At 41.3% G+C, this 25,021-nt stretch overlaps 1 protein-coding gene across 1 annotated transcript in view; it reads left to right on the plus strand.

The window, feature by feature from the left end:
* Positions 1–2: 2 nt before the first annotated feature.
* The window catches only part of LHFPL3 (LHFPL tetraspan subfamily member 3), a gene marked incomplete at its 5' end in the record, with an annotated part of 244,405 nt that continues 219,386 nt past the window's right edge, over positions 3–25,021 (plus strand). The window contains one exon of the mRNA XM_027888167.1: positions 3–348. Within this exon, the coding sequence (XP_027743968.1) occupies positions 3–348 (346 nt within the window). The remainder of the gene's footprint in view (positions 349–25,021) is intronic.

Raw genomic sequence — 25,021 nt, forward strand, 5'->3', positions numbered from 1 at the left:
CGCGGGCCATCGGCGTGCTCTGGGCCATCTTCACCATCTGCTTTGCCATCGTCAACGTGGTGTGCTTCATCCAGCCGTACTGGATCGGGGACGGCGTGGACACCCCGCAGGCGGGCTACTTCGGGCTCTTCCACTACTGCATCGGCAACGGCTTCAGCCGGGAACTCACCTGCCGGGGCAGCTTCACGGACTTCTCCAGCCTGCCCTCGGGAGCCTTCAAAGCTGCATCCTTCTTCATCGGGCTCTCGATGATGCTCATCATCGCCTGCATCGTCTGCTTCATCCTCTTCTTCTTCTGCAACACAGCCACCGTCTACAAGATCTGTGCCTGGATGCAGCTGACCTCGGGTGAGTGGGGGCAGCGGCCCCGGCGCTGGGGGGCTCTGCGCCGTCTTGCCCGGCCCGGCCCGGTCCGGCCCGGCCCCGCGGGGCACGGGCGGCTCCAGAGAAACTTGCGGCCCGGGCCAGGAGGGGGTAGAGGAGCTGCAGGCGGGCAGGGGTGCCCCGGCGGGGCAGGTCGGGGAGGGGATTCCGGGGGTGCCGGGACATCCCGGCAGCGTTGCAGAGCGGTGCCGGTGCTGCTCCGGGCGGCCCTGCTGCCCTCCTGGGGACCGGGCGTGGGCCGAACCGGGCTCAGATCGCATCTCCTCGCACCCCTCCGAGGGTGCCCGAAGGAACCGTCCGGTTTGGGTCTGTGAACCGACCCGTGAGCATCACACCGCTCCCAGGCGGGCGGCCGGCTGTCCTGCAGCGTGTGGTCTGCTGGAAAGGTCAGGAGAAAATGGCAGTGGGGACACTCGGAGCAAGCGACGGGGGGTGAAGGCAGCTGCCAGCCTGTTGAAGGCTAGTCCCGAGCCCACGTTTCCACCTGGGCAAGGCAGAGCCACTTCGGCTCAGTGGGAGGGGTTGGCGAGGTTTTTTACTGGCGAACTGGAAGGGCAGCTGAGGTCGTTGGATGTGGCATTCATGAGTTTTGATTGGGGTCTGTTTTGTTTGCTCGTAAGGTTTATTTCCCGCTGTATAAGTGTGTTTAAAAAAATTAATTTCAGTTGCTGATTTTGTCTCAGAAGATCTGAATTCATTTGACTTTCCCCAGAACATCCCGTGTCTCCCTGGGGAAAGCATATGATAAAAAAGAGGGAGAACACCAGGACATCCCTTTTTACATTTCTAGCACAGCATTTCCTCTGAGTTAGTAGAGAACTGGTGATTTGTGTGCAGCTGGAAGGATAAGGAGTGGAAAAGAATGGTCTGTAGAGTTGAGATAGTAATAAAAGCACTTTTGGCAAGACAGAAAATACCAATTCTTCCACCATTTGGGAAGAAAAAGGCTAAAATCAAAGCATACCTTTTATGTGTCCTCCTGATAAAACCCTGAAATTGTTAAGTTTTGGTTTGCAGGAATAAGCTGTTAGGGAAACTGAACAAAATGTCTCCAAAATGGGCTCACAGTCACTTTTTCAGTCCCCTTAATTGACCTACATTCATTTCAGTTTTCTGAGCAATAATTCTTTTGAGTTTTTTGCTGAACAGCTTCAGCATTACTCAGTTTGCCACCTAGTCCATAAGACTTAGTGGAAATCCCTGGTTTGTATGAAACTGCTTTAACCATTCCTTTCTGTGATGCTTTTGTGTGTGTTATTATATATTTTTATGCTGTTTCTGTCACTGAAATTTCCTTATAATTTCTTTCTTTATCACTTGGGGATTGATTTCAGTCACTTGAGGGTGGTAGATTTTTCCCCAGTTTCAGTGAGTTTGGGTTTGGGTTCCTTATCTCTTCATTGGGAATCCTCTTTGATGCTGGTGGCTACTCTTGTCTATTTAGTGACATGCCTTCTGATATGGTCTGGTTAATTGTACACAGTCACGTCAGTTGGCTCTAGGCAGGGCAGACTGTTTCATCTTTGCACCGCTGATGTCTCCTCTGCTTCATTAAGGACTTCTGCTTTCACCTGTCTCCTCTCCTTATGGCTCTGCTGCTAAAAAGTAGCATAAATATTCACTGCTTTCGTGCATTTCAGCCTGTTTTGTTTCTGTCCAGTATGCAGTAGGACAGCACAATTTCCAAATCCCTTGCACTTTCCAACATCAGAGATAATGATGTTCTATTTATATGGTTCCACTTCTTCCTGCCAACAGACACTAGTGCAAGGTAGATAAAATGAATACTGCATTTCTCTACAGGTGAATAATAATGTTTAGAAACCACTGCATGCAGCTGACCTACTGGAGCCCAACCAGTCTGTACCATGCTGCACATGTGCAGGTGTGACACTGAAGATAAGCTTTCAGGCAAAGCAACACAGAATTTTTGTCATCTCCAAATCTAGTAGATGCACTGTTGGCATTAAAAGTTAATAAAATGAGTTTTATATCAGCAGAAGAATAATTTCTCAGACTGCTTCCCTCCAAAATTAAAACAGTAAGGAAATACATGTATAGCCAGGTGGTTATTGATCATCTTTCCCAATTTGTATCTGAATGCCCTGAAAGAACTAGAACAATGTTGGGTGGTGAAAGAGCCTGACTTTGTTGTCTGCTGAATGTTTTTCCTTAATTCAGCATTTACTTGACTGTTAATTTCTGTAATACCTAAAAAAGTTTCCTCAAAGGGAGAGAAAACTACCAGAAAGTCCATATAGGTTTGGGATTCATCCCTTGAGGAAGAAAACTTCTTCAAGGTTTGGGTGGTGGGAAAGAAGGAAAACTTAGAGTACAATGTGCAGGACAAGACAGTTATAATGGTAGGTTTTCTATGAGCTATATGACCTACTTCTGTTACTATTTTACTGTTTTGAGAGCATAAGTAATCGACAATAGTAATCTTAAGACACTTGTTTCACAAAAAACAATATAATAATGTCATCTACACATGCAAATATTTCGGTGTAGTACAGGAACAAAATTGAACCTGAGGTAGTAAAATAAACAAGTATGCAAGTATAGCTCTGATTTTGCTTGCTATTATGTACCTTCATAGTGTTAGCATTCAGTTAGATCATATAATACTTTAAATTTATGTAATTTAATTCTTCTGAGAATCAGGGTTCTGACGTGGGATCATGCTTAGTTTAGGATTGCAAATAAAAACTTAGGAACTCATTTCTTTAAAAGGAAGATTTTGATCACATTCTGTCCTGCATGAGTCATTATAAATTGTCAGCATGATAGAGCTCTTGTTTTGAAGAGGTGTTTTTTAAGTAAGGAAAAGATACACAATTTCTTGGACACAGGCATTTTCAGTCCTTTTTGCTATCTAATCATGTCCATGACTAGACATGTCTATGACATGATTAAGAAGAAAAATCCTAGGAAAAAAAGCTATTTCCTTTGTATATGTGAGTACAACATACATTAGATGACCGTATGATTTGGCCATGGCTTAGTCTGCTTGTTTTATTGCATGTGCCTAATGCTGTCAGGGTACACTTGATGCTTTGAGAGCCAGTGTTGGCAGCCTCGTTCTCCATCCCCTAGACTCCCCTTCTGCAATTGCAAGTCCATATGTACAAACACTTGCATGTACATTTAAATTTGAGCAGCTGCATGAACAGAAACACTTAGTGAAAACATTAGAAATTAGGTATTATTGTTCTTTATTACCCCACATCCAAGGGTTGCAAGAAACCTCACAAATAGAGATAATTGCTGAGATTTATTCTTTTACAAGTTAAATAAATTAAACACTTCAGTTCTGTCATTGTGATTTTTTCCATTATTAGACATTTGTCATTACTTTTTTCTTTACTAGGATGTTGCGTGTTACAAGAAAGAAGTAGAGAAAGCGAAACAAAGTGTCCCATGGACAAGTAGGATGAAATCCTACAGGAAGGCTCATCCCATGCCCACAGGAAGAGGACAGTCAAACATGAAACTTCTGTGCTTTGGCAAACCACAGGCCCATCTAGTCCAGTGATCTCTGACAGTGGTCTGTAATGTGGGCCCACAGAAGCATCAGAGCAGCTAAAACTCACTTTACACTCAGTACTTTCTATTCTCCAGCACTTGTACTCTGGGATTTCCTCAGATGGATCTTGGCATTTAAAAGCTCTTGCTGATATTTGTTTTGTTGAGACTTGGGTTGCTTTTTAACCTGTGTAAACTTTCATCATTTACAGTGCCCCAGAGCAAGGAGTTCCACAGCTTAATAGGTGCTGTGTAAAGATTCAGTAGTGATTTTTTTGTGTTTTAAACCTTTTGTCTGCCCATTTCATTTGATCCCCTTAGCTAAGGTATTTGAAGAAGCCATAAACAGGGGACTTGCAGATGCATTCCCTGTGCTGGCTCTGATTACACCTTTGCTGTATCCCCTCAGTTACCTGTTTTTGAGACCGCTGGGTTCTTGGTCAGACCTCAGTTGTTAGGTTGTACCATATTTGTGATCATCCCTGCTGCCCTGCCTATGACCATTTCCAGTCTATTGTATCTTTCAGAGGTGGTGGGACCAGAACTACACACAATATTCAAGACAGACAAACCAGCCATTCATATAGTAACTTAATAATATTCTCTCTTTCGTTCTTTGTTCCTTTCCTAGTAAGTACTAATACTTCCTTCTTCCCTATTAGTGAACAATGGGATGACGTTTTTGCAGAACTACCGATTATAACCCTAAGATCTCAGTCCTGAAGTGGTAATAGTCACCTTTGAGCATGTAATTTTGTGTAGTTAGGTTGTTTTCCCTTCAAAGAAATTTCTTCATATTTGTTTATTTACACTGACGTTAATTTGCCTTTTTATTTCCTAATCACTCGGTGTTGTCAAGTTTTTCTTCATAGTCAGCTCTTATCTTAGCTACCCTGAATGAGTATCAGCAGCAAACTTTGTGACCTCACCATTTACCCTGTTTTCCAGCTCATTTATAAATAAGTGAGTAGCTCCCAAGTTCCAGCACAGATCCCTGCAGGACTCCAGCACTGACCTCTCTCCACTTGAAAAATTGACAGTATTTTCCTACCATCTGTTTCCAATTATTTATCCTTACAAGGACATTTATTTTTATCCTCTGGGAGTTTAGGGCTTTTAAGACCGATGAATGACAGATTCATCAAATGTTTTTTGGAAATCCAAGTAGACTTTGTTAACAAAAATTCCAAAGGTACTTGTTGTTTTTTACATCTTTGGAGAACTCTAATAGTTTTGTGAAAAAATTATTTATAAGAGGTGTGTTGGTCCTATCTTACTCACTTCCTTTCATCACACAAATATTCCATGTTTGTACATGTGCTGGCATACACTGTTTCCTTCACAGTTCTACCAATTTATGTGGTGCAAGCCTCCGGCTTTCTGTGGTTCCCCAGGTTTTCCCTGGGCTTGTTTTTAAAACTTGTTTCCTATTACTCAATTGCCAATTCTTTGAAGCTATGAGAGGTTATTACATGCTACAGTTAAAGGTTCACTTAAAAACAGGGAATTGTTTCAGAATGAAAAGATGGAATTCTTCACTGGAGCTGTGTTGTTTGCCTTTATACCTGAAATCAGTCTGCAGGACCAGGTGACTTTTATGTAAGAGTCTTAAGAGGCTTGACCTTGATGCTCTTGGAGCCTTTGTTACTGCTGTTTGTCAGATCTTGGTATAGGGGTAAATTCAAGAAAGCTAGGAAAAAACCCAGCCTAGCACCAGAGTTTGACCAGGGTGTCTAGTGAAGTCAGACAAGGATCTTGTTTGTAGCCTCAGTGACCTTAACAATTTGTTGAGAGAGTAACTTACATTTATGGCTGCTGAACTTTGCAGGTGGCACAAAAATTATTTGTTTAATAAATTGTGTTAAGGATTGCTAATTCCATAGACCTGGCTTTGAACACTCCCAGGGATGGGGCATCCACAACTTCTCTGGGCAACCTGTTCCAGGGCCTGACTACCTTCTCGGTAAATAATTTCTTACTAACATCTGATGTAAACCTACCATCTTTCACTTTGAAGCCTTTCCCCCTTGTCCTTACAAGAAGTTTCTCTCCATGTTTCTCATAAGCTCCCTTCACATACTGGAAGGCCACAATTAGGTCACCCCAAAGCCTTCTCATCTTCAGGCTGAACAATCTCAATTCTCTGAGCCTCTTCTCATAGGAGAGGTGTTCCATCTAATTGTGGCCCTCCTCTGGACTTACTCCAACAAGTCATGTCCTTCTGTGCTGTGGGCCCCAGAGCTGGATGCAGCACTCCAGGTCAGGTCTCAACAGAGCAGAGCAGGGGGGCAGAACCCAGTTTAGAGAGTTGTGGGGGACCATGTCCAAGGCTTTAAAGAAGGCCAGATAAATGACATCTGTAGCTGTGCCCTTGTCCACTGATGTAGTCACTCCATTGTATAAGGCCACTAGTTTGGTCAGGCAGGACTTGCCCTTGGTGAAGCTGTGCTGGCTGTCCGGAGTCACCTCCCAGTTCTCCATGTGCCTTCGCATAAGTTGTGGGAGGATCTGGTTTATGATATTCCTAGGCACAGAAGTAAGGCGACAGGTAGGTAGTTCCCAGGGTCCTCCTTCCTCCTCTTTTTAAAGGTGAGTACAATATTGCCATTTTTTCCAGGCACCTGGGACTTCACCTGACTGCCATGACTTTTTAAATATCATGGAGAGTTAGACAACTCCCTCAGGACTCAGGGATGCATCCCATCAGGTCCCATAGACTTATGTGTATTCAGGTTCCTCAGGTGGTCATGAACCTGATCTGTACTTACAGTGGGAAGCACTTTACTTCCCCAGTCCCCATTCTGCAGTACACTGACTTGAGAGGTTGCTGTTGAAGACTGAGGCAAAAAAAAAAAAAATTGTGGAGTACCTCAGCTGTCTCCTTGTCTGTTGTTACCAGTTTTACAGAATTGCTGATTGGAGGGGTACACCTTCTTTGACCTTCTTTTTCTGGTTAATATACCTGTAGAAGCACTTCTTGTTATTCTTTGTGTCCGCTGTCAGGTTCAGTTCCAGCTTCAAAAAATATAGGAGGCATCCTATTGATGAGGGAATTATGAAAATTATGTGTTACAGGAAACAGTTACTTAGAAGAGAAATTAGAGACTTTGGTAGATGGGTATCTGCATGTCAGCTCTCACTGCAGTGCTGCACTTAAGAAGTCCAACGTCATTCCTAAATGTGTATGCAAAAAATGGGACTGCCTTTGCCCACAGTGGTTCCTATGCCTGTTCTGTCTAGGTCAAACATCTTTCAAGACTCCCTTTCAAGTATAAAGTAGAAAGGATCTCAGAACTGATTTAAATAAATGAAAGAAGAAGATCTAAAAGGATGAATTTTCTTGCTATTCAGAAGAAGATTAAAAATTGACAGATGATGGCATATGAGGACCTACAGGGGGAGATTTCAAGTCATGCAGTGCTCCTTAACTTGACAAATGATGTGTTTGGAAGCTGAAGTTACACAAATTTGCATTAGCCATGAGATATGTACATTTGTAACCTTCTAAGTTTCATTTTTCATTTGTTAATTGTCTTTACGAACTCACCAGAAGCAAAGGACCTTAACCAACACTGCTGCCAGCTTTTGTTGCCGCTGTGTGCCCGGTTATAAAGCAGGAGGCACATCGGAGACGAAAAGGAGAGGAAGACAAGTCCAGGGACATTGAGCATGTTTTGAGCTGAGTTTCAGCACCAATGCTGACTTTAAAAAGAGCATAAATACCCCCCATGCCACCCCCAGGGTGAGGTGACAGGTTGTTTAGTGGTCTTTGCGCAATAGTGAATGTTGGTCGGACCATCAGGTAGAAAATTCTGAAAAATCAGGGATTCTGAAAAATCAGGGCCATGGTAAAATGAGGATTGCCTCTGCATTTTGGGGAAATGGGATGCTGAAGCTGTACAGGCAGGCAGGGAGGAAGGAGCAAGGCTCTCCTTGCCAACAGACTGTCTCATCAAGCCTATAAGGACATCTAATTCAAGCAGGCCTGGTGCATATGCTTCTTTTCCCCAGAGAAGATCATGCTGCCAGTATGATTTTCTATCTGTTCATCTCCAAACAAAATCTTCCCACTGGACTTCATAGAGATCCCCAGAGCCTCCCTCTTCCTTGCCTGGGAATGCCCCATGACAGCCTCTGCTCTGCTGCTGTCACACTGGCTGTGATGAGTACTGCCATTCCAGCTCAGGAAGTTCTCATGTCCTAATAGGAGTCCAAAGATTAGCTGGGTAGGTTGGAAAGATGAACTGGAGGTTTTAGTAGGAAGTTGTGGGTGAAATGAGTGATGGGGCTGTGCAGGCTTTTCAGTTTCATTACTTTGAATTAAACATTTTAGTGTATTTCATGCTTTGGCTATAAAAATGAAGGTAAAAAAGTGTATCTTGTGGACAATAGAATTGAGGGAAAAATGAGGTGCCCAGTGTGTCCTTTCTAAGTCATTTCTTCTCCCAAATTTTCTGTGCCCACAATACCAAAATTTCTCTCTTGCATATTGTCATCTCATACCTTTGGTAGCTAAACTCTCCCAGTTCCTCACAGGGTCTTCATCTACACAGTTGACAGAGGCATAGCATGTGCTGTGCCTGGCAGAAAGCTGTTTGTCTGTTGGTTTGATGTCCTGAAGTTGTCATCTACATTCGTTAAATGATAAACTATTCCTCTCTTTCCACTTGTGGGAAATTGGGATTCTTTTTGCTCTGTCCTGGAACCAGCTTTTTCACAAAACTTGAAGGAGTTCAGTATTTTGGAGACTTGTAGCATCAGTCAAATTTGGTTGAAATTGGTCATCAGGCTCAAAATCACACAGCCACATCAGTCTTGATCCCAGAGGGAATCTGTCTAAAATGAATCATGTAAAAAGTGTATATCTTTTATTTGTATGAGTGATTTGAGATTTTGATAGCAAAACTTGGTTTTGAAGGATAAAGGTGTTTTGGGAATGGAGAAGAGATACTTTCTTTTGGTTTAGAGTGTAATAAAAATTTCAGTGTCTTATAACTCTCCCAATTGCCTTTTATGAACATCCTGGGGGCTATGGTCCACTGTTTAAAAAACAGTAAGATAACAGAATAGTAAGATACAGAAGGAAATGCATAAAGTTATCCAGGCGATTTTAGAACAAATTCCATTTCAGTGGGAAAAAATATATATGTGAGGGAAGCAAGGAGAGAAATTGGGAGAGAATTTCAAAGGGGAGTATATCACCTATTGAAATGTGGGGAGCTGAGAACTTGGATATAGCTGAGAAAGAGAAATGGGAGTGGGGTTTGGGAAAGTGGCTGATGCCAGTGCAGCTCTACTTTCTTGCACCTGAAGGGGCATCAGTGGCATAGGATACTCAGCTGCTGCTGAGTTCTTTCAAAAATTCCATCTAAAAGTATAATGAAGAAAATTGCTATATGGCAAAATGAAGCCAGAAGGAGTGGTAACATATGGGTATTATCAGCAGTAAAAAGGCATGGAGGAAAAGGCAGCTAGATTTCAAACATGAAGATTATTTTACCGTTTGAGAAATGAACCTTTTTAGTACTGTGGTATAAACAGCATTAGCTTTGATCTTGCAAACATAAAGACAGCAAACATATCAGAACAGAAAATCTGTGGTAGGATCAGACAGTGTGGACTCAATATTTGAAAACTAACAAGATCCGGCTGTGAGGAATGGCAGGGTCACAGTACTGAGGCATCACAAAGGGAAAAAATAAAAACATTTTTGCTCAGAAATGGCAAAATGAAAAAAGAGGTGTGAACAAGGCTATAGCCTGGAAAGTCTGCAGAACTCGATAACATCGGTTGCTATCAGCATTGTTAAAAATGCAGTGGCAGCATGACAGTGAATAGCTAGAATATGCATTACTGTGTGGAACAGCGTGCAGCTCCCAATTACTAAGGGGAATTATGGCTAGATTCCTTAAAAAGGGGAATATAATAGACTTCAAAATCTGTCTATTCTGAGAAAGATATTATCCATCTTCACATTGGCATTCAGAGATGCAGAAGACTTGAAACAAGCTGGCCTTAGAATGAGAAGGTCATACTTACCGGGGGAAAAGGTTCCTTTATTTTCTCCTTGAGAAGCCAGATGCAAATTTATGAATTTCATTGATTTTAAAAGGTAGCTGATAGCCTCTGTGGAGAGCCTCTTTGACACAAGCACATCATGTGTTATTTCAGAGAATATTATTCAATCAAGTAATTGAGAGTGCATCAGTAGAGAGAGCTACTGAATAAACGGTTTGAAATAAATTATTACAAACAGTTGATGAGTTGTCACACATTCCACTTTCCTTATTTTTCTGGTTATCTTTCAGAAAGGAAAAGTTTAGAGAGAAGAAAGCTAGTCTGGCTGTGCTTGCAAGGTCAAAGACAAATATTTTGAGTTGAGAGGTTTAGAAAAAGCTACTTGTGAAACCTTGGGAGGTTCTTTTGTTTACTGCTAAAAGTCGAAAGTCACATGCCTTACTTTGCAGAAGTTGATGGAATAAGGTGGGTGATCTCATACAATTAGTGTGGCCAGGATGTGTCTTGCACTGCTGTGCTAGACTATACCTTTGCAACCTACAATAGTTTATTTATTGTGATGAGCTTTGTGTGCAGCAAAAGAGTGAATAAAATAGGACAAGGTCCCTTAAGATCAGGGAAGATGTTAGTAGGGGGAAGTGGGTTAGGAACAGTGTTTCCTTCTCCTGTCTGACCTTTTGCCTCTTCTTCTGGAATAGTAGGCTTCTGGAGTGGCTGCAGAAGGGTGAATGCTCCTCAGCTGTATGAAGCTTGGGGGCAAGCTATGGGGGCAAGAGCCTTGGAGAGGGTTGTTATGCCCAGATGACAGCGTGTAGGCATGAAACCCCTCCATAAACACCCCCGTGCCTCTTGGAGAGACGTTTGCGTACATTTCATCTTGCCAGCACCCAGCAGAGGGATGCAGTTGCTATGCCTGTACCTGCAAATTAAGCATGTCCAGAACCACCCTCTGCTGCAGAGTCAGCTGGCACACTGGCCAGTGTCCATACTATTACATTTTTTTACCTTCTAAAACTGGGTCACTGGACTCATACTGCCTGTTGGGAACCATTCCTGGCATGTCCTAACTTGCAAACTGTGCCCTGGCAATATTTTGGAAGATTGTTAGATAGAACAGACTACAACCACTCCTGTGACACATGCTGGGGGACAATTCTAACAATTTAATAGTGTAGACAGTTGAGTTTCAAAGCCTGGGAATGCTTCCTGGCACTGCTAAATTTATCTGCGTAGACACAACCAGTACGTAGCCAAAGTTCAAAATAAGGAGCTCAAGAACTATTTGTGTGGGAAAGCTGAGATGGCATGGGATTTAGACTTTTAATTTAAACCCATTTATAATTTATAGTATGGCAACTCAGTGCCCTAGTATGAATTTCTAATTTGCATTGTTTAAATTGACAGTAAATAATCTCTGGATGAAAAATTCACATGAAGTTAAAGTTAGCTTTGAAGCTAGACTTAGTAATGACCTTGAAAAAGAAAGATATTTTAACCTTTGGCAAGAGGAGAAAGTTATCAAAAACATAGAATAAGCCACAAGAAAGTTTTTCACCTAAAGGTAGTGCGAGAAAGTTACCTATGAGCCTAAAAATCATAAATGAGTCTTATCTCAGATATAGACTTCATCAAATCAAAATCAGATTTCCCACAGGTATTTTCAGCTTGGCTAAGACTTATTTGAACACTATAGAACTGTTATGCATTGAGTGCATATACTTTAGAGACGTTCAGTGCAGTTTCTTAAAGAATTAATTCAAAGTTTTAAGATTAGTTCCATGGGAGAAGTATTAGCCCTTCCATTAAAATTATTCATCCTTGTAGCTTTATGTTCCTCAAAGAAAGTTAATTATTACTTGGTTGCTGTGTCTAAATATTTAGCCTTCCTATTACTGATGAAGTTAGAACATCATTAAAGTAAAAATTGTAATTCATGGCCATTATACTAGAAAAATATAGTCCAGAATAGTCCAAACATGCAGATGGCTTACCAGCCACAGTCAGTTGTATTTAGTTCATGCCAGGCATTTGTATTTGATTGGATTCATCAGTTGGTGAGGCATCATCAGGTGGCTCACTAACAGTCATTTCCAAGCTGACACTTCACATTTGTCAGCCTTGAGGAGCGAGGTGACAGTGGTGTCATGGACCCACTGGCGCAGGATGAAAGGCTGTGCAGTTGAGGATGGATAACAGTAAGTGGAGATATTAAAAAGCTGTTGGGTCACAGTCTTGAGTAACCTGCTGTAGGGGACTGTGCTTGAGTGGGGAGGTTGGACTATGTGATCTCCAGTGGTCCCTTCCAATCATATCCATTCTGTGATTCCATGAGTGAAGAGAGGATCTGAGTATACCTGTTCACCAAAGGATGGCAATGGGATGGCAGTGTAATGTAGCTGGACATATGTGATCCTGGCACATATTTCCAGCTGATTTAAGGCAATGTTGACATAATTACAGGATGCACTGTGATATTTCTTGTGGGATTCTGGACACTGATGTCCAATTCTAACTGAGATGGCAGTAGCTGTGAAAAGGAAAACCAGTGACATTTCTTGCAAGGAGAAAACTAGGAAAGCTTGGTTAGTTTAATGTAGAAAGGAAGGCTGATAAGATGTCTGTGTCTGCTGACTAAAAACACATGGAAGGGCTAAGAACAAGAGGGAAAAGAACTGTTTGAGCCAGTGATTTTTACTTTATTTGGTTTCCTAAACTTTTTCTAAAGGTGATGCTACACGTTATATAGCATTGTTAGAGCAAATCACAGCCTGCTGGCCTACTTTGCTTCATGACACTTTAAAAATCTTAGAAGCAGTTTATGAACCTTCTGAAATCCATAGACTGTAGAGTGAAAACTAATGATTTTTAAATCGTGGGTAACAGTGGGACAAGAACAAATGTATATTATCTGGGTATAAATCACTTCAGCCTGGATATTAAAAGGTGTTTTCTAACTATTAGAGCAAGAAGGTTCTGCAGCAACTTTCTGAATTGAGAAGATTTTTTAAAATACTGAGCTGTGCACTAGAAACAGATGAATGTCTGAAAGAGATAACAGAATGAAGTGTTTGTAACAGCATACCTTGTTCCTCTCTCATTTCTCAAAACGAACTCATCTGGGTAAATGCTCTTTTCTATTCTACTCCCATTTGTTCTATGTTTTAAACAGTATCACTCAGTGACTTTTAGAATTAAAAACAGACAGTGACCAAGATCTGTAGATCTGTAAAGTGGGCTCATTCCTGCCTAGCATTCTGACCAAACAAGCAAAGGTTTTCTTTAAATTCCCAGCAAAATTGTAAACATAGGCAACAACAACTGTTCCAGTAGTGTGCTTCATATTTTCCTTTTGCATTTAAAATTTTCACGTGACTTGGCTATTAAATTTCCTTAAGAAAATATAACTTCTATTATCTAAATGCCACTGTTTAAAAGTGAAAGCCGTTGGAAAACAAATCTTTAAATATTCTAAAATACCAAGGCTTCAGGAAAAACAAGTTAGAAATTACCAGTTTTATGACTAACATAACATGCAGTTTTGGTAAGTTGTTTCCTGGAGAAGTTGTCATTTAATAGCTTTCCATGCACCTAACTATTTTATGATGCCATGCTGCTATGTAAACCATCTTCCTAACTAGCTAAGAAACATGTTAGATCTCTTCATCTTGTTGTTGTGCAATTGCATGTTTAGTGTTTTGTGTGAATACGTTGGTGTCAGATTTGTTGGGTGTTGAAGAAGGAGCAGGCTCATCAAGTGGGCCTTGCTCACACAGGATGGGTAGCAGAGCAACACCAGCTTCCCTGCTCCATCCTCACTGCCTCCTTTCCTGCCTCCCGTGGCAGAGGGAGAGAGAGGAGTGAACACTTTGTCAAGAGGATAAACAACTGTTCTGTGCATCAAATGACTGTATATAAGGCACACCCTGAGCTTCAAATGAAAAACTCTTGGTCTTGTACATTTCTATGAAAGCTGGTGCCTGCAGGGTGCATACTTAAGTGTCTGTTCGGGATTTTGCACCCTTGTAGGGACAGATCTGCAGATACAAGTATCTGAGTTTAAATGTAGTCTCACTGAATTCAGGGAGTTTCTGTTTGAACTTAAGATGGTATATTTAATACCCAACTATTAAACGTATAAAACAACAATTTAATTTTAGTTGTATGGTACACTGGAGGAATTGTGCCAAGGCAAAAGTGAAGTTGTCTGGGAAATTGTAACTGCATTTTTTATTTCTTCCCAAGAGACATAGTTTCTTTTATTCCCTGGGGCTGCTTTTTCACAAATCGAGTCTGAACCAAATGCAAAGCAAACTTCTACGGACAGCTCCATTTTACTTTACACTTCATCAGGTGATGGGTAAGCATAGATTCAATGGCAGGGATATGCCAGAGAACGTGCAGTGAAATGCTCAACCACACACACCTGGCTTAGCCTGTCAGGCTGCTGTAGGGTGATATGTCCATCGGCCTTGGCAGACCTAACCTGGCTCTGGCAAGGCCAGTCAAGTGTTTCTTCAGTACATCCAGAAGTGTTCAGAGTTTTAAAATGTTATGTCTGTCTCTGGTAGCCAAGCCATCAAGCAGTTGCCTACATCCAGTTGTCTGTGTTGAAAATGCCGCAAGGATCCTGTCTGACCTCCAACTGCTTTTGCAGCTGGACACAGATCTTCCACATCTACATCTACGCACAGATATCTCACAAGCAGTAGAACAGCTCAAGTGATATTAGGCACCAACATGCCGGCAAGGAAATCAAACCCTGGTTCTACTCTCAACTTGCCAGTAAAACTTCTGCTTTGGTTTCTCAGACTGGACCTGAATTCCACCTTCTGTGGTTATGAAGTTCACCTGATCTCAGGCTCTAATTAGCCCTGGCAGTGAGCTCTTCTGAGTGGAGCCACCATGTCTGGGTGGCGTGGCTGTTTTGTCATGTGGACAAGGTCAATGCAGCCAGCTAAAACTGTTTTTTTCCAGTGGACTGCAAGGGGACTGTCCATGAGGCTGGCTCTAGGAGTATTTTAATTTTGGTCAGAAGCACATTTTTAAAGTTTTAAAGACATTTTAAAGTCTCTCGCAGTTGTTCCAACTTAGTGTAAATTGGTTCACACTGTCGAGCAGTGTTGGCATATGCAAACTGGGTTTCTCTCCCGGATGTCCTTCAGGATTACACCTGATGCACTTCTACCACTAATGTGTCTGCCTTCCGCCAGGCCAGACTAGTCTTGGTCCAGAGTGAAATCTCTGACGCACACACATTCTGGATACTAGTCCTAGGCTCTGTTTCACTTTTTAGAAGCACTCTGTTGCGATACATAACTTGCTAATGTATATAGGCTATGCTTTTAGACATTGGATTTTATTAAATTAGGCTTGCTTGTGTCTTGGATTTATAAAGTTGAGTTTAGGGATGATTAAACAAATATTTTGTTCTTGATTAGCAATAATCTGTCAACCATAGTTCCTTCTTAATGTGCTTTTGCCTGGGATTAAAATACAACTGTGGTGTCATAAATACAGGTATCAAAAATATGTTAAAAGAGTTTGAATTACCTGATGCTAAAGGAGATTAGTGTATAGTGTATGAAGAGCTGCAAAATACATATTGGCAATTGCTGAAGAAAGCTGTTGTTATTTATTGCTTCCATTTATCATAGTACTAAAAGTCAGATTCTCATAATTTAAGTAAATGCCTCAGTTCTGCTGAGCTTCAGTGATACCTGGAAGAGAGGAATAAATACAGGTAATAATGTGCACCTAGCATTATTTTCTGAAAATTTTGAATAGTCTAAAATGAAATTGCATTAGTATTTTTTATGTAAGTTCTGCAGTGTCTTAGTTTTTGATGCTGTATCCTCGACAGACATTGTGACAGGTCATTAATTTGTATGTGGATTTAGCCAATTGAGAATGAGAGCAAGGAAAGTCATTGTAAATGAATGCTCATTCTTTTGCACTGTAAAGTAATGTATTTAAATTGTGATTTCTCAAGCTCTTCTAGAATGTTATGGTATTATTATCCTGTTCTAGAATCTGTTAGCATCAGTGAAAAACTGTCTGGTTGTTTCAGCAGAATCCATCAGCTGAGCAAAGGATTTAAGCACATGCTTTGATGGACAGGAAACTCGTGTTTTAAATGCTTGGCTTAATTGAAATCCGAAAAAAATACCCACCCATCTGATGTTACAGATGTCAATCAAGTATTTCTTGTATACTCTTTCTCATTACTTATACAGATACGTGCGTTACAATAAATAATGGGGTAGCAGATCCCTGCCAGAAAATTTAGAGGTTAACTTCTAAGGACTGTTCAGCAGTCCTGACTTAGTACTGAGCAATCTTACTCTTGCAAATAATCCCATTTTGTCTATGCCATTGGGTATTAGAAGATCTATTAATTCTTGTACCCAGTTAAGCTTTTAAAGAGGAAGGGCTATATGGTCATTTGGTACACAACATTCTGCTAGCATGGAGCCACATTAGGATGCAGTGGGAGATGGTAGGGTGGGAGTTAATACATACTTTACTACTGCAGATCTTAGTAGGAGTCTTAAGTTAGCATGAGTGAAATTAATTAATTAGCTTATAGCTAGTGTACCAAATTGTCTTGTGCTGTAAAATGTATAAGGACATATCATATAAAAAGATCTACAGCAAGAATTGCCCTAGCAGTAGCTTGGAGACAGAGTTGTAAAGTTAAGTATAGTATCACTCTTTAGAAAGTAGAGTGTACTCTAAATGTTGGGTTGATGCAGTGAGTCAGTGTGAGCAGGATCCAATTGCTGGCTGTCAATGTAATCACAGGCCATATGAATGAAAGTGAAGTATTTGTGCAGTTAAGATTATGAAGATAAACTGGTACCTAAGTAACCACCCAGGTGACTATCAGTAATGCATTTATTTTTCTTATCCACCTAAATAATATAATTAATAATAATTTTCCAAACTTCACAGTTACCCAAAGCAATGTGAAACCCTATGTTGAGGTTACTGCCTTCTGTCTGTTTCTCTCTCCTTCCCTCTCTTTCCACTGAGATTTATGTTCCCGCAGAATTATGTCCCTACTGAGGCTTCAAGCCCCCTGGAGTAGGGACTGGATTTGATTTGATGTTTGAACAGTGCTCAGCATAAACTGAATCCTGATTGTGGCCTCCAGCCTTGACTGCCTTGCAAATTGCAGTAGAAATAATAATTATTGTTTGAATTTTATTTGAGTGGTGTGAGTAGCATAAGCTTGATGAGCTACCCAATTTGCTACAATAGTAACTATGTACTGAGCAGAGCCTGCTGTGCGACCTTGGGTAAGTCATTTCACCTTTCTGGATTTTTCTGGCTGTAAAATGAGAGCGAGATAATTTCTTAAAAAATGCTCTACAGGCATGGACTGTTATTACTGCGAAGAGCTGATTGCATGCAGGTTCTGGTTTGCTTTGTGCAAAGTGACCCCTTACCCTTAGAAAAACTCAGAGATCTCTAGGCATCTTAGTAGTAGTCAGTGTAAACAAGGAAAAATGGTAATTACCTAGAAAAGGAAAAGGCAAAATTAAACATATTTGTGGATGTACATCACTGTGAGCAGCCATCTGTAGGACAGTAAATAGTGAGATATATATATATGTAAACACACTGTGTTGCCATTCCAAACAACATATTCTGTGTGTTTATCTCTGCATTAATGATGTACTCAGCTCGGTTTTGACATCTGTCACTTTGCAGTCATGGCAGTGCAGATCTGAATTTGAGAACAAAATTCATGGGAGATTATTTTAGCCTTTAGTTCCGTGCACTGGAAGTACACGTGATGCAAGACGTTTGGCCAAACCATGTTTTTCCCTTGGATAACAAAACTGAAATGACTGCATAACATAAGCAGATGACATAGTTTGAAATGCATCAGTTCAGGAACCCAAACAGGTACTGAGGCCGTCATCATCATGGGCAGGCTTGAGAGGACTGCTTTCATACAGGGAGGAATGACTGACAGATAAGCAAGGTTTAGCTAATCCTATTTATTTGGTCACTTCAGCATTCAGCCAAGTGTTACACTTCCTTTTTGACTTGCGTTTTCTTTCAGAAGGGAACTGCAGCATAGCCAGATATATAGCTCATGGCTCATTTACTCACAGTGCCAGCGAGTGCCACCACAGTGATTCTCTTCTGAACTTGCATGAGTGACAGATTGTTCAGACCACTGGTTCTCAGCATCCCCCGCATACTGGTGTGCTGTAGAGGCTTCTGTTGGCAAGAAGTGCTGCAGGGAACAGAAGTATAGTTGATACACGAGGAGTTACCAAAGACAATTGAGCCACATCCTGGGACCTTGCAGATGAGTGCCCTAGCTTTAAATTCCCACAAGATTTAGCATTTCACTTTTTTCTTTTTCCGATACGTGTTTGTTCTGCTTGTTCAGCTGTGGCTGCTTTGAGTGGATAGATGATGGGATGCAGGAAAGATGGCATGCATAGAGAAGAGGATCTGTTTATGGGGTGACTTGGAAGAACAGCAGCCAACACTGATTTTCTCCAACTGAGTGGAAAGAGGCAACCTCACCTTGATCAGAAGGACAAAATCTTGGAGATTTTCAGTGCACTTCACTACAAAGCAGAATCTAGTCTGTCTCAATAAATAAGGAGGACTGTCTCCTTCATTGTTGTCTCCACTTAGTGAGATATTTTTCTTATAAATGTATTTGCCCTTTTTTTAAAACAGTCTGTGAAACTGTGCTAATTCTCACATAAGGCATGCAGGTGAGAAAATGCAGGTAGCACAGAATTAGAGGAATGGGTAATTAGCCACTCTTGTACAGTCATGGTTGATGGCTGCGCAAGTGGGTTCCAGTGTAACATTTTAAAAGCAAATGGGTAGTCATTTGTGGTGCATTGCTGCAAGCTAGATTCCCGGTGTCTGAAGAATAGAGAAGAACCTGCAAATTGTCTCTGAGAAATTCTCAAAGGCTGCTCATGCTAGGTATGCTCTGGTTGTCCTTTACTTGCAGCTCTGGCAAAAAAATTGATGTGAGCCTGGAAGTGATAATAGTGAAACTCCAGGTAAATAATCCTTGCTATTGTACTACAAGTATATCTGTTTCTTCTCTAATGCTAATACCCATATGGGACAAGTTTCCTTCCAAAAAGCATGAAAACAATAAGAAGATAACAGTTTTCACCCAAGGCTAGTAATCTGGCAAAGATCTGGATACTATTCCTGATCCGTGAATTTTAGTGCTACCTGCAGAGATGGTGGATGGATAATTTCAATCACAGACACTTAGAAAAATCTGACATAGGGCACTGTTCCAGGGAAGCAGTGCCAAGAAGGATAATTTTATTCTTCAGTGAGTTTTTGGGTGGTACTTACCTTATGCACTGAGAACCTTTTATGGGTTATTTCTTGAGCCTCTTTCTGTCGATGAAATTTCTGCTCCACAGCCAGAGAACGCTTCTGTCTGGGGGGAGGAAAAATCCATAGTGTTGGCAGCAGATTTTATGACATATTGGGTGATGTCATTAAGGGAGCTGTTAGCAATCTGTCTTTTACGGAGCAGCTTTGACTATTCCAACGTAAGGCAAGTGATTTAATTCCATGTCTGCTCAGATTTCTCCAGTGGAATCAGTGGAAGCCCAGGAGCATTAGGAGGCACAGTATGATACTCTCCTGATTGCTTTGCTGTTATTTCCAATTTATGGCCTAAAATGCATGCCCAGAGGGGCTCACGAGGGCTTGTTACAGGGTGAGCACTCTGGAATTCCAGGAATAAGTGGAATGACTGTAGCATCTAACTCGAGTTGTACAAATGGTTGCTGACAAATGGCAAGGGAAAGAGAACTCTGCAGGAGTGTCCATGAAGAGGCACATGAGGAAGTGCTCTTCCTAGTGGAGGGCTGTGCATTAACCTAGCTTGTACCCATGCCCTGAAGCTTTTTGTGACTGTTGCTTTCTATCAGCCTTCATTTCGCCCACAGGTGACTTGATCTTGTCTTCTGCGTGTTTTCCCAAGAGGGGAAGGTGAAGGTATGGATGTCCCACGGGGAGGACAGCTCACTAGAAATGGAAAGAGAGCATGTTGCCTCTTCGTAAGATCCTCAGCTCTTCAGTGCGATATTCTTTTCTGTTGGATATTTGTGGTATAAGTCAAAGAGCAGACAGCACAAAATTATCTTCAGCTGTGCTTTGGACATGCTGCATAACACATCCAGCCTCCTCCTGCTTTTCCTGTAGGACACAGAAAGCTGGCTCTGGACTGCCATCAGAAACCAAACAGGTCCTTCTCCCCATCCCTGAAGGATACATGGTGCTGTGATATTGGTGTGGGGATACAGGCTGATAGCTCCAGTTTGTTGCCAAAGGAAGTGGGTAGCAGAAGCACAGGTTGCTTCTGAAAAGGATTAGACAATTAAGAGAGATGACATCCAGTGATGGTTATTATATGTACGATTCTGAGTATTTGTCACTGATTCCCCCTGTGGGGAGCAGGTTGGTGGGAGTAAGGATGGTGTGATGGGGGAAAAGCACTTAAAATTCGTCTTGCTTCTGAATGTCTGATATTGTCTGCTGTTGAAAGTGTCATTCCAGGCTAGATGAACCTTTAGTCCCACCAAGTATATCTATTGTTGATTATTAATTGCTCCTTTGCAGGTAGGTTTAACAGAGATTATTTGTCCTTTCTATGGGCCATGGCATATTCCAGCACTAAGTGCCAGTCAGAGCACTGCCTGAGCATCAACATCCTGGTTGGAGTCTTGTAAGTGCTTTGGGATACTTTTTCTCTTTATAAAATGAATTCATGGATCTACAGACTTCAGTGCCAGACAGATCCATTAGTCAGCTTTACTGGGTAACACACACCACAGAGTTTTACCAAGCTATTGCTGTACAGAGCAGAACAGTATACTAATATTGGTTCCTTTACTCTGCTAGAAACTGTAATGAGGTGCAGTGTGCATTTGCTGCCAGAGTCAGGAATATTCTTTTCCCTTCCTGGGAGATGAATACTGAGTTTTATTTTCTCCAGATATCCTATGATTTTAAAAATACTGTTGTGGCTGACTTAGTAAATGGTTGTGCATAACATCTGTGAATGAGAAAGTACCCTAAAGTAGGAGCAATAACTCATAATACACAGTTAGCATTTATATAGTGACTTTAACCAACTGTTTCAAAATATTTTGTACATAAGGATAGACATGGTTATCACTCTCCCAGTTCTCAGCAACTGAGGGCAAAATGCTTTGCTGTCTGGCAGTTTTTCTATTCCGTCAGTAGCAGAGCCCAGAAAGGAATCCAGCATCTTCCTCTGCTCTGTTGTTGTCTGGGTCTAATCAAGCTGGTACAATTCAGGCACAGCCTATTATAGGGCCTGTGGTTGTGCAAGTGGTTGATCTTGAAAGGAATGGAGGACTGTTGCTTCAATGACTCAAATGCCGTGGCACATGGCACTTCTGAAATGAGAGCGTTGTCCTCACAGTCCTCGGAGGCGGTGGGAATGATGCAGTGAGGCTGAGAGGTCAGAGGTGAGAGGCATGGGGTACGAACATACATTATATAGCGGGAATCAGAATTGGCAGCCATGTGGACTTAGGTGCAACCATTGATGATACCTAAATTCTCAAATCTGATCATAAACTAACCACGAGTGAACTAACCATAAGTAGTCATGAGCCAAGAACCCCTAGAATCAAAAGTCTGCATGAAAATAAAACATCACAAAACCCAAATACGTTTGGGAAGGGCTAATTACCATTAAGAGTCATACCCTTTCAGATTTTCATCTCTGGAATTCGGTCTACAGCTCCAAAGATTGATGTGACATTTTTGTGTACTCATAGATCTCCAAGAACTGTCTCTTGAATAAATCACAAAAAAACTGAGATACTTGGTGAAATTCTGAGGAGCAATGGGGATGAAATAACAACTACCCCAGAAACTGCAGCCTGAGCTTCAGTGCTAAATAATTCCAAATGTACTTTTCTAGGATGGAAGAGCAGTCTTTAAGTTGGTAAACCAGCTGGTGAGACAAAAATTGGAAAGATAGGTAAAAAGACATGGCTGAATGACAATCCTGTTTTCTAAAAAAGTTTTATGTGGAAGACAGAAAAATGGTAGAAAGGGTAAATATGCCTACAAGAAAACATATGACAGTTAAGTGCTAGCATGTAGAGAAGTATTAGAAATTGGAAAAATACCTGTCTAAAAGAGATAAATTTGGCTATGCAATGATTGTCTGTAAAAGCAAAGTTTAATACAGAAAACCAATAATTTGGGGTTTTTTAAATCTTAATTGTATAACTTCTAATAAGCTACAAGGCTTACATCCTTATCACAAAATTCCTCTAAGCAGGAATTAAGAAAAAAGCAGAATGAGATTTTCAGTTTCCAAAAATAGTTTGCCAAGGGTGGAGGTTTTTTTCCTCCTTCTGATTGCAAGAGAATCACTGCAGTGTTTTACTGAAGAACAAGTAGTACTGAGTAAAAGAATAATTGAAAAGTGATTTTTCATAGAATTTTCCCCCTTTCTATTCTCTATACCAGATTTTGTTGTGCTGTCTATATGAAATATTCACGATGGTACTGACCCCTTTCCTTGTGCAATTTGTCCAATGTTTGCTTGGCGATGTTCAGAAGTAGTGGAGCAGAAAATCCCTTGCTACAGCCAGCATTTGCTGGGGATTACTCTTCACACTGGTATATGTTGAAGGAGATTCACTGGACAAAGTGATGAAATGGCTGTATGGTTTCAAGACTAAAAATCTTTTGTGAGTGTGATCCAGACAAACACCCTGGAAAGCTGTGTTCTTTCTGTTCTTTTTTTTTTTTTGAAAGGCGTAAAAAACCTGAATATGTTGAGCGGTTCTTTGAAATGTGCGTATTTGGGCTTCAGGTTAACAAAAGGGGTGAAGATAATGTTGCCTTTTTGCTTCTTTTCAATATCTAGGAAGAGAACTTTTGGGGTCGACTGGGGTTCCTCATTTCCAGAAATAAAGCCAAGTATTTGCTGTTGTGTCATACTTGACCGTACTGACTTCACTGCATTGCACTGTGAAGGGCATTCTTAAGCATAGGACTTAAGTCTCAGTTAATTGAACAATTAGGATAAGTGTATACAGAAATACATGCGTCTTGCAGAATGACTAACGGAATTGTGTTCTCTCTTTCGATAATTGGCCGGTTTTCTTAGAACTCAGACTTTGTAACTCATCAGAGCAGCGACTCCTGATTTCTAAGAAGGACGTGCTTCTCTCTGGGTAGTGCCAGGGAAACTGCGATCAGAACATTTAATTACTTATTAACTTCTCCTGTCTCCATTATCACCTTTATTGTTGCCTTTTTCTCATTATGGGCAGGTAACGATGGCTGACAGAAGAGCAGGTGCAACCTGCAGAGTGAGTGAGCCCCTTGGCTGCTCTGTTCCCTGTCAGATGTGTTGTAGTGGCCACCTGGCTCCAGCGCTGGCATTTTGCGAACTGGAAGCATCGGCATTACCTCTTCCAGCCTAAGTAGCTGTGTCCAAGAAGCAGAGAGGACAGCATCTCAGACCCTGCTTCCTCCCTGAACTTCTCTTGTGTTCTCTAGGTATCTCATGCCATTTTTATTTCTCTGTAAAATCCTTTCCAAAAAGTCTCATCTCTTTTTGGCTCTTTTCGGCTCTTTTCTGCCAGTTGACCAAAAGGATTTGTGGCAAACACCCAAGGGGACAATTCTCACTGAATTCAGCAGCTGTTACAGAACTTACTTAAGCCTGTCTGGATAAAGAATGTTTCCTGAGGGAAAGGGCAACCCTTTGGTGATGGGGGTGGTCAAGGAAGCTTTTAGTCATATGCTTGCATCTACTATGTGCACTCCTGGGATTGTAGGCAAGTAACATTCCTAATTTTGCTTCTATTACTTGTCTGAGCAGACGAGGATGTTATTCTGGCAAATGCTCAGTGATTCCATGTAGTGGGGAGGTTGTTGAGATAACCTGATGAAACAAAAGTACAAATGGCATCAAACATGCAGATAAGGCAGCAGGAACATGTGCATGGAGAAAAGCAGGCCTGTGATGTTGATTGCATGGAAGAGCAGCCTGGAAGGGATCTCAGGGTAAGTACACAGAGCGCAGTGCTGCGTGAGTGTTCCCTTTTTGGGGCACCCATGGTATGCAGCTGGGATCTGAGCCTTGCTGTGCTGAGCCCTGTCCAAGAGGTACAGAGATCACTGTCCCCCAGAAAGTTCCATGCTCAGGGCAGGCAAGGCAGGAAGGGAAGCAGTGGCAGGGAGAACAGAGATGGCGTAAGCGCGGCACCTAGAGAGCCAGGAACACAGTCTATATCTCTTGATTCTTGCCCCAGTCCCATCCACTAATGGTCTTGGGAGGGCTTTTTGGGCTAATGTCCATGGATTGAGCTAAGGTGTTCTTAAATAATATTCTACAAAACTTCGCTGAGAGATATTAGTGGTAATGGCATGTCATTTGCTTTGCAGTCCTCGTTTCAAATTGCTTGGTCTCTTTCTCTAAATCACGACAGCACAGCTTGGCTCTATGTCCAGTCCATCTCTGTAGCTATGCTCACTAGAAGTTTTTATACTGAATAGCTGCCATAAATGTGCAATATCAGCTTTCCTAATGTGGTTAACTTAGTATTTTTTCATTATTTGATTCTTACAATATCAAAAGGTCTGAGTGCTTTTATGGATGGATGACTAAAGAATGTATTTTTGTGAAAAGGATCTCTTTTTTTTTTTAGTTAGGAAGCGATTCTAAAAATGCCTGAAAAATCCTTAATGATATTTATTCTACTCATCTGACCTAAAAATAACTAAAGCAATTTGAGTAGGAATGAAAAAGCGCTTGCATATGAAGTTTCAGCTCTAAGTGGAAAGCAACCTACACTCAGATCAAACAGTGAGGTAAAAGTTAGGATTTTCTAGTTTAGAATTGCAATTTTCATACTTTGCAAAAGTATTCGTAGTGGCTTTGAGTGTATCATACTCTTTCTTTAAGTCAGCTATGTGGATTACTTGCTGCTGAGGTCTGTTGCAGAAATGTGAGTGTTAACATTTCTAAAAGTGCTTAGTAAATCATGTCATGCTACTTTGTAGTTAGAATGTGTTTGAATAT

The sequence above is a fragment of the Empidonax traillii genome, unplaced genomic scaffold (assembly GCF_003031625.1).
Source record: "Empidonax traillii isolate 1590-97213 ecotype Southwest subspecies unplaced genomic scaffold, ASM303162v1 scaffold234:size820800, whole genome shotgun sequence".
NCBI classification, from domain to species: domain Eukaryota; kingdom Metazoa; phylum Chordata; class Aves; order Passeriformes; family Tyrannidae; genus Empidonax; species Empidonax traillii.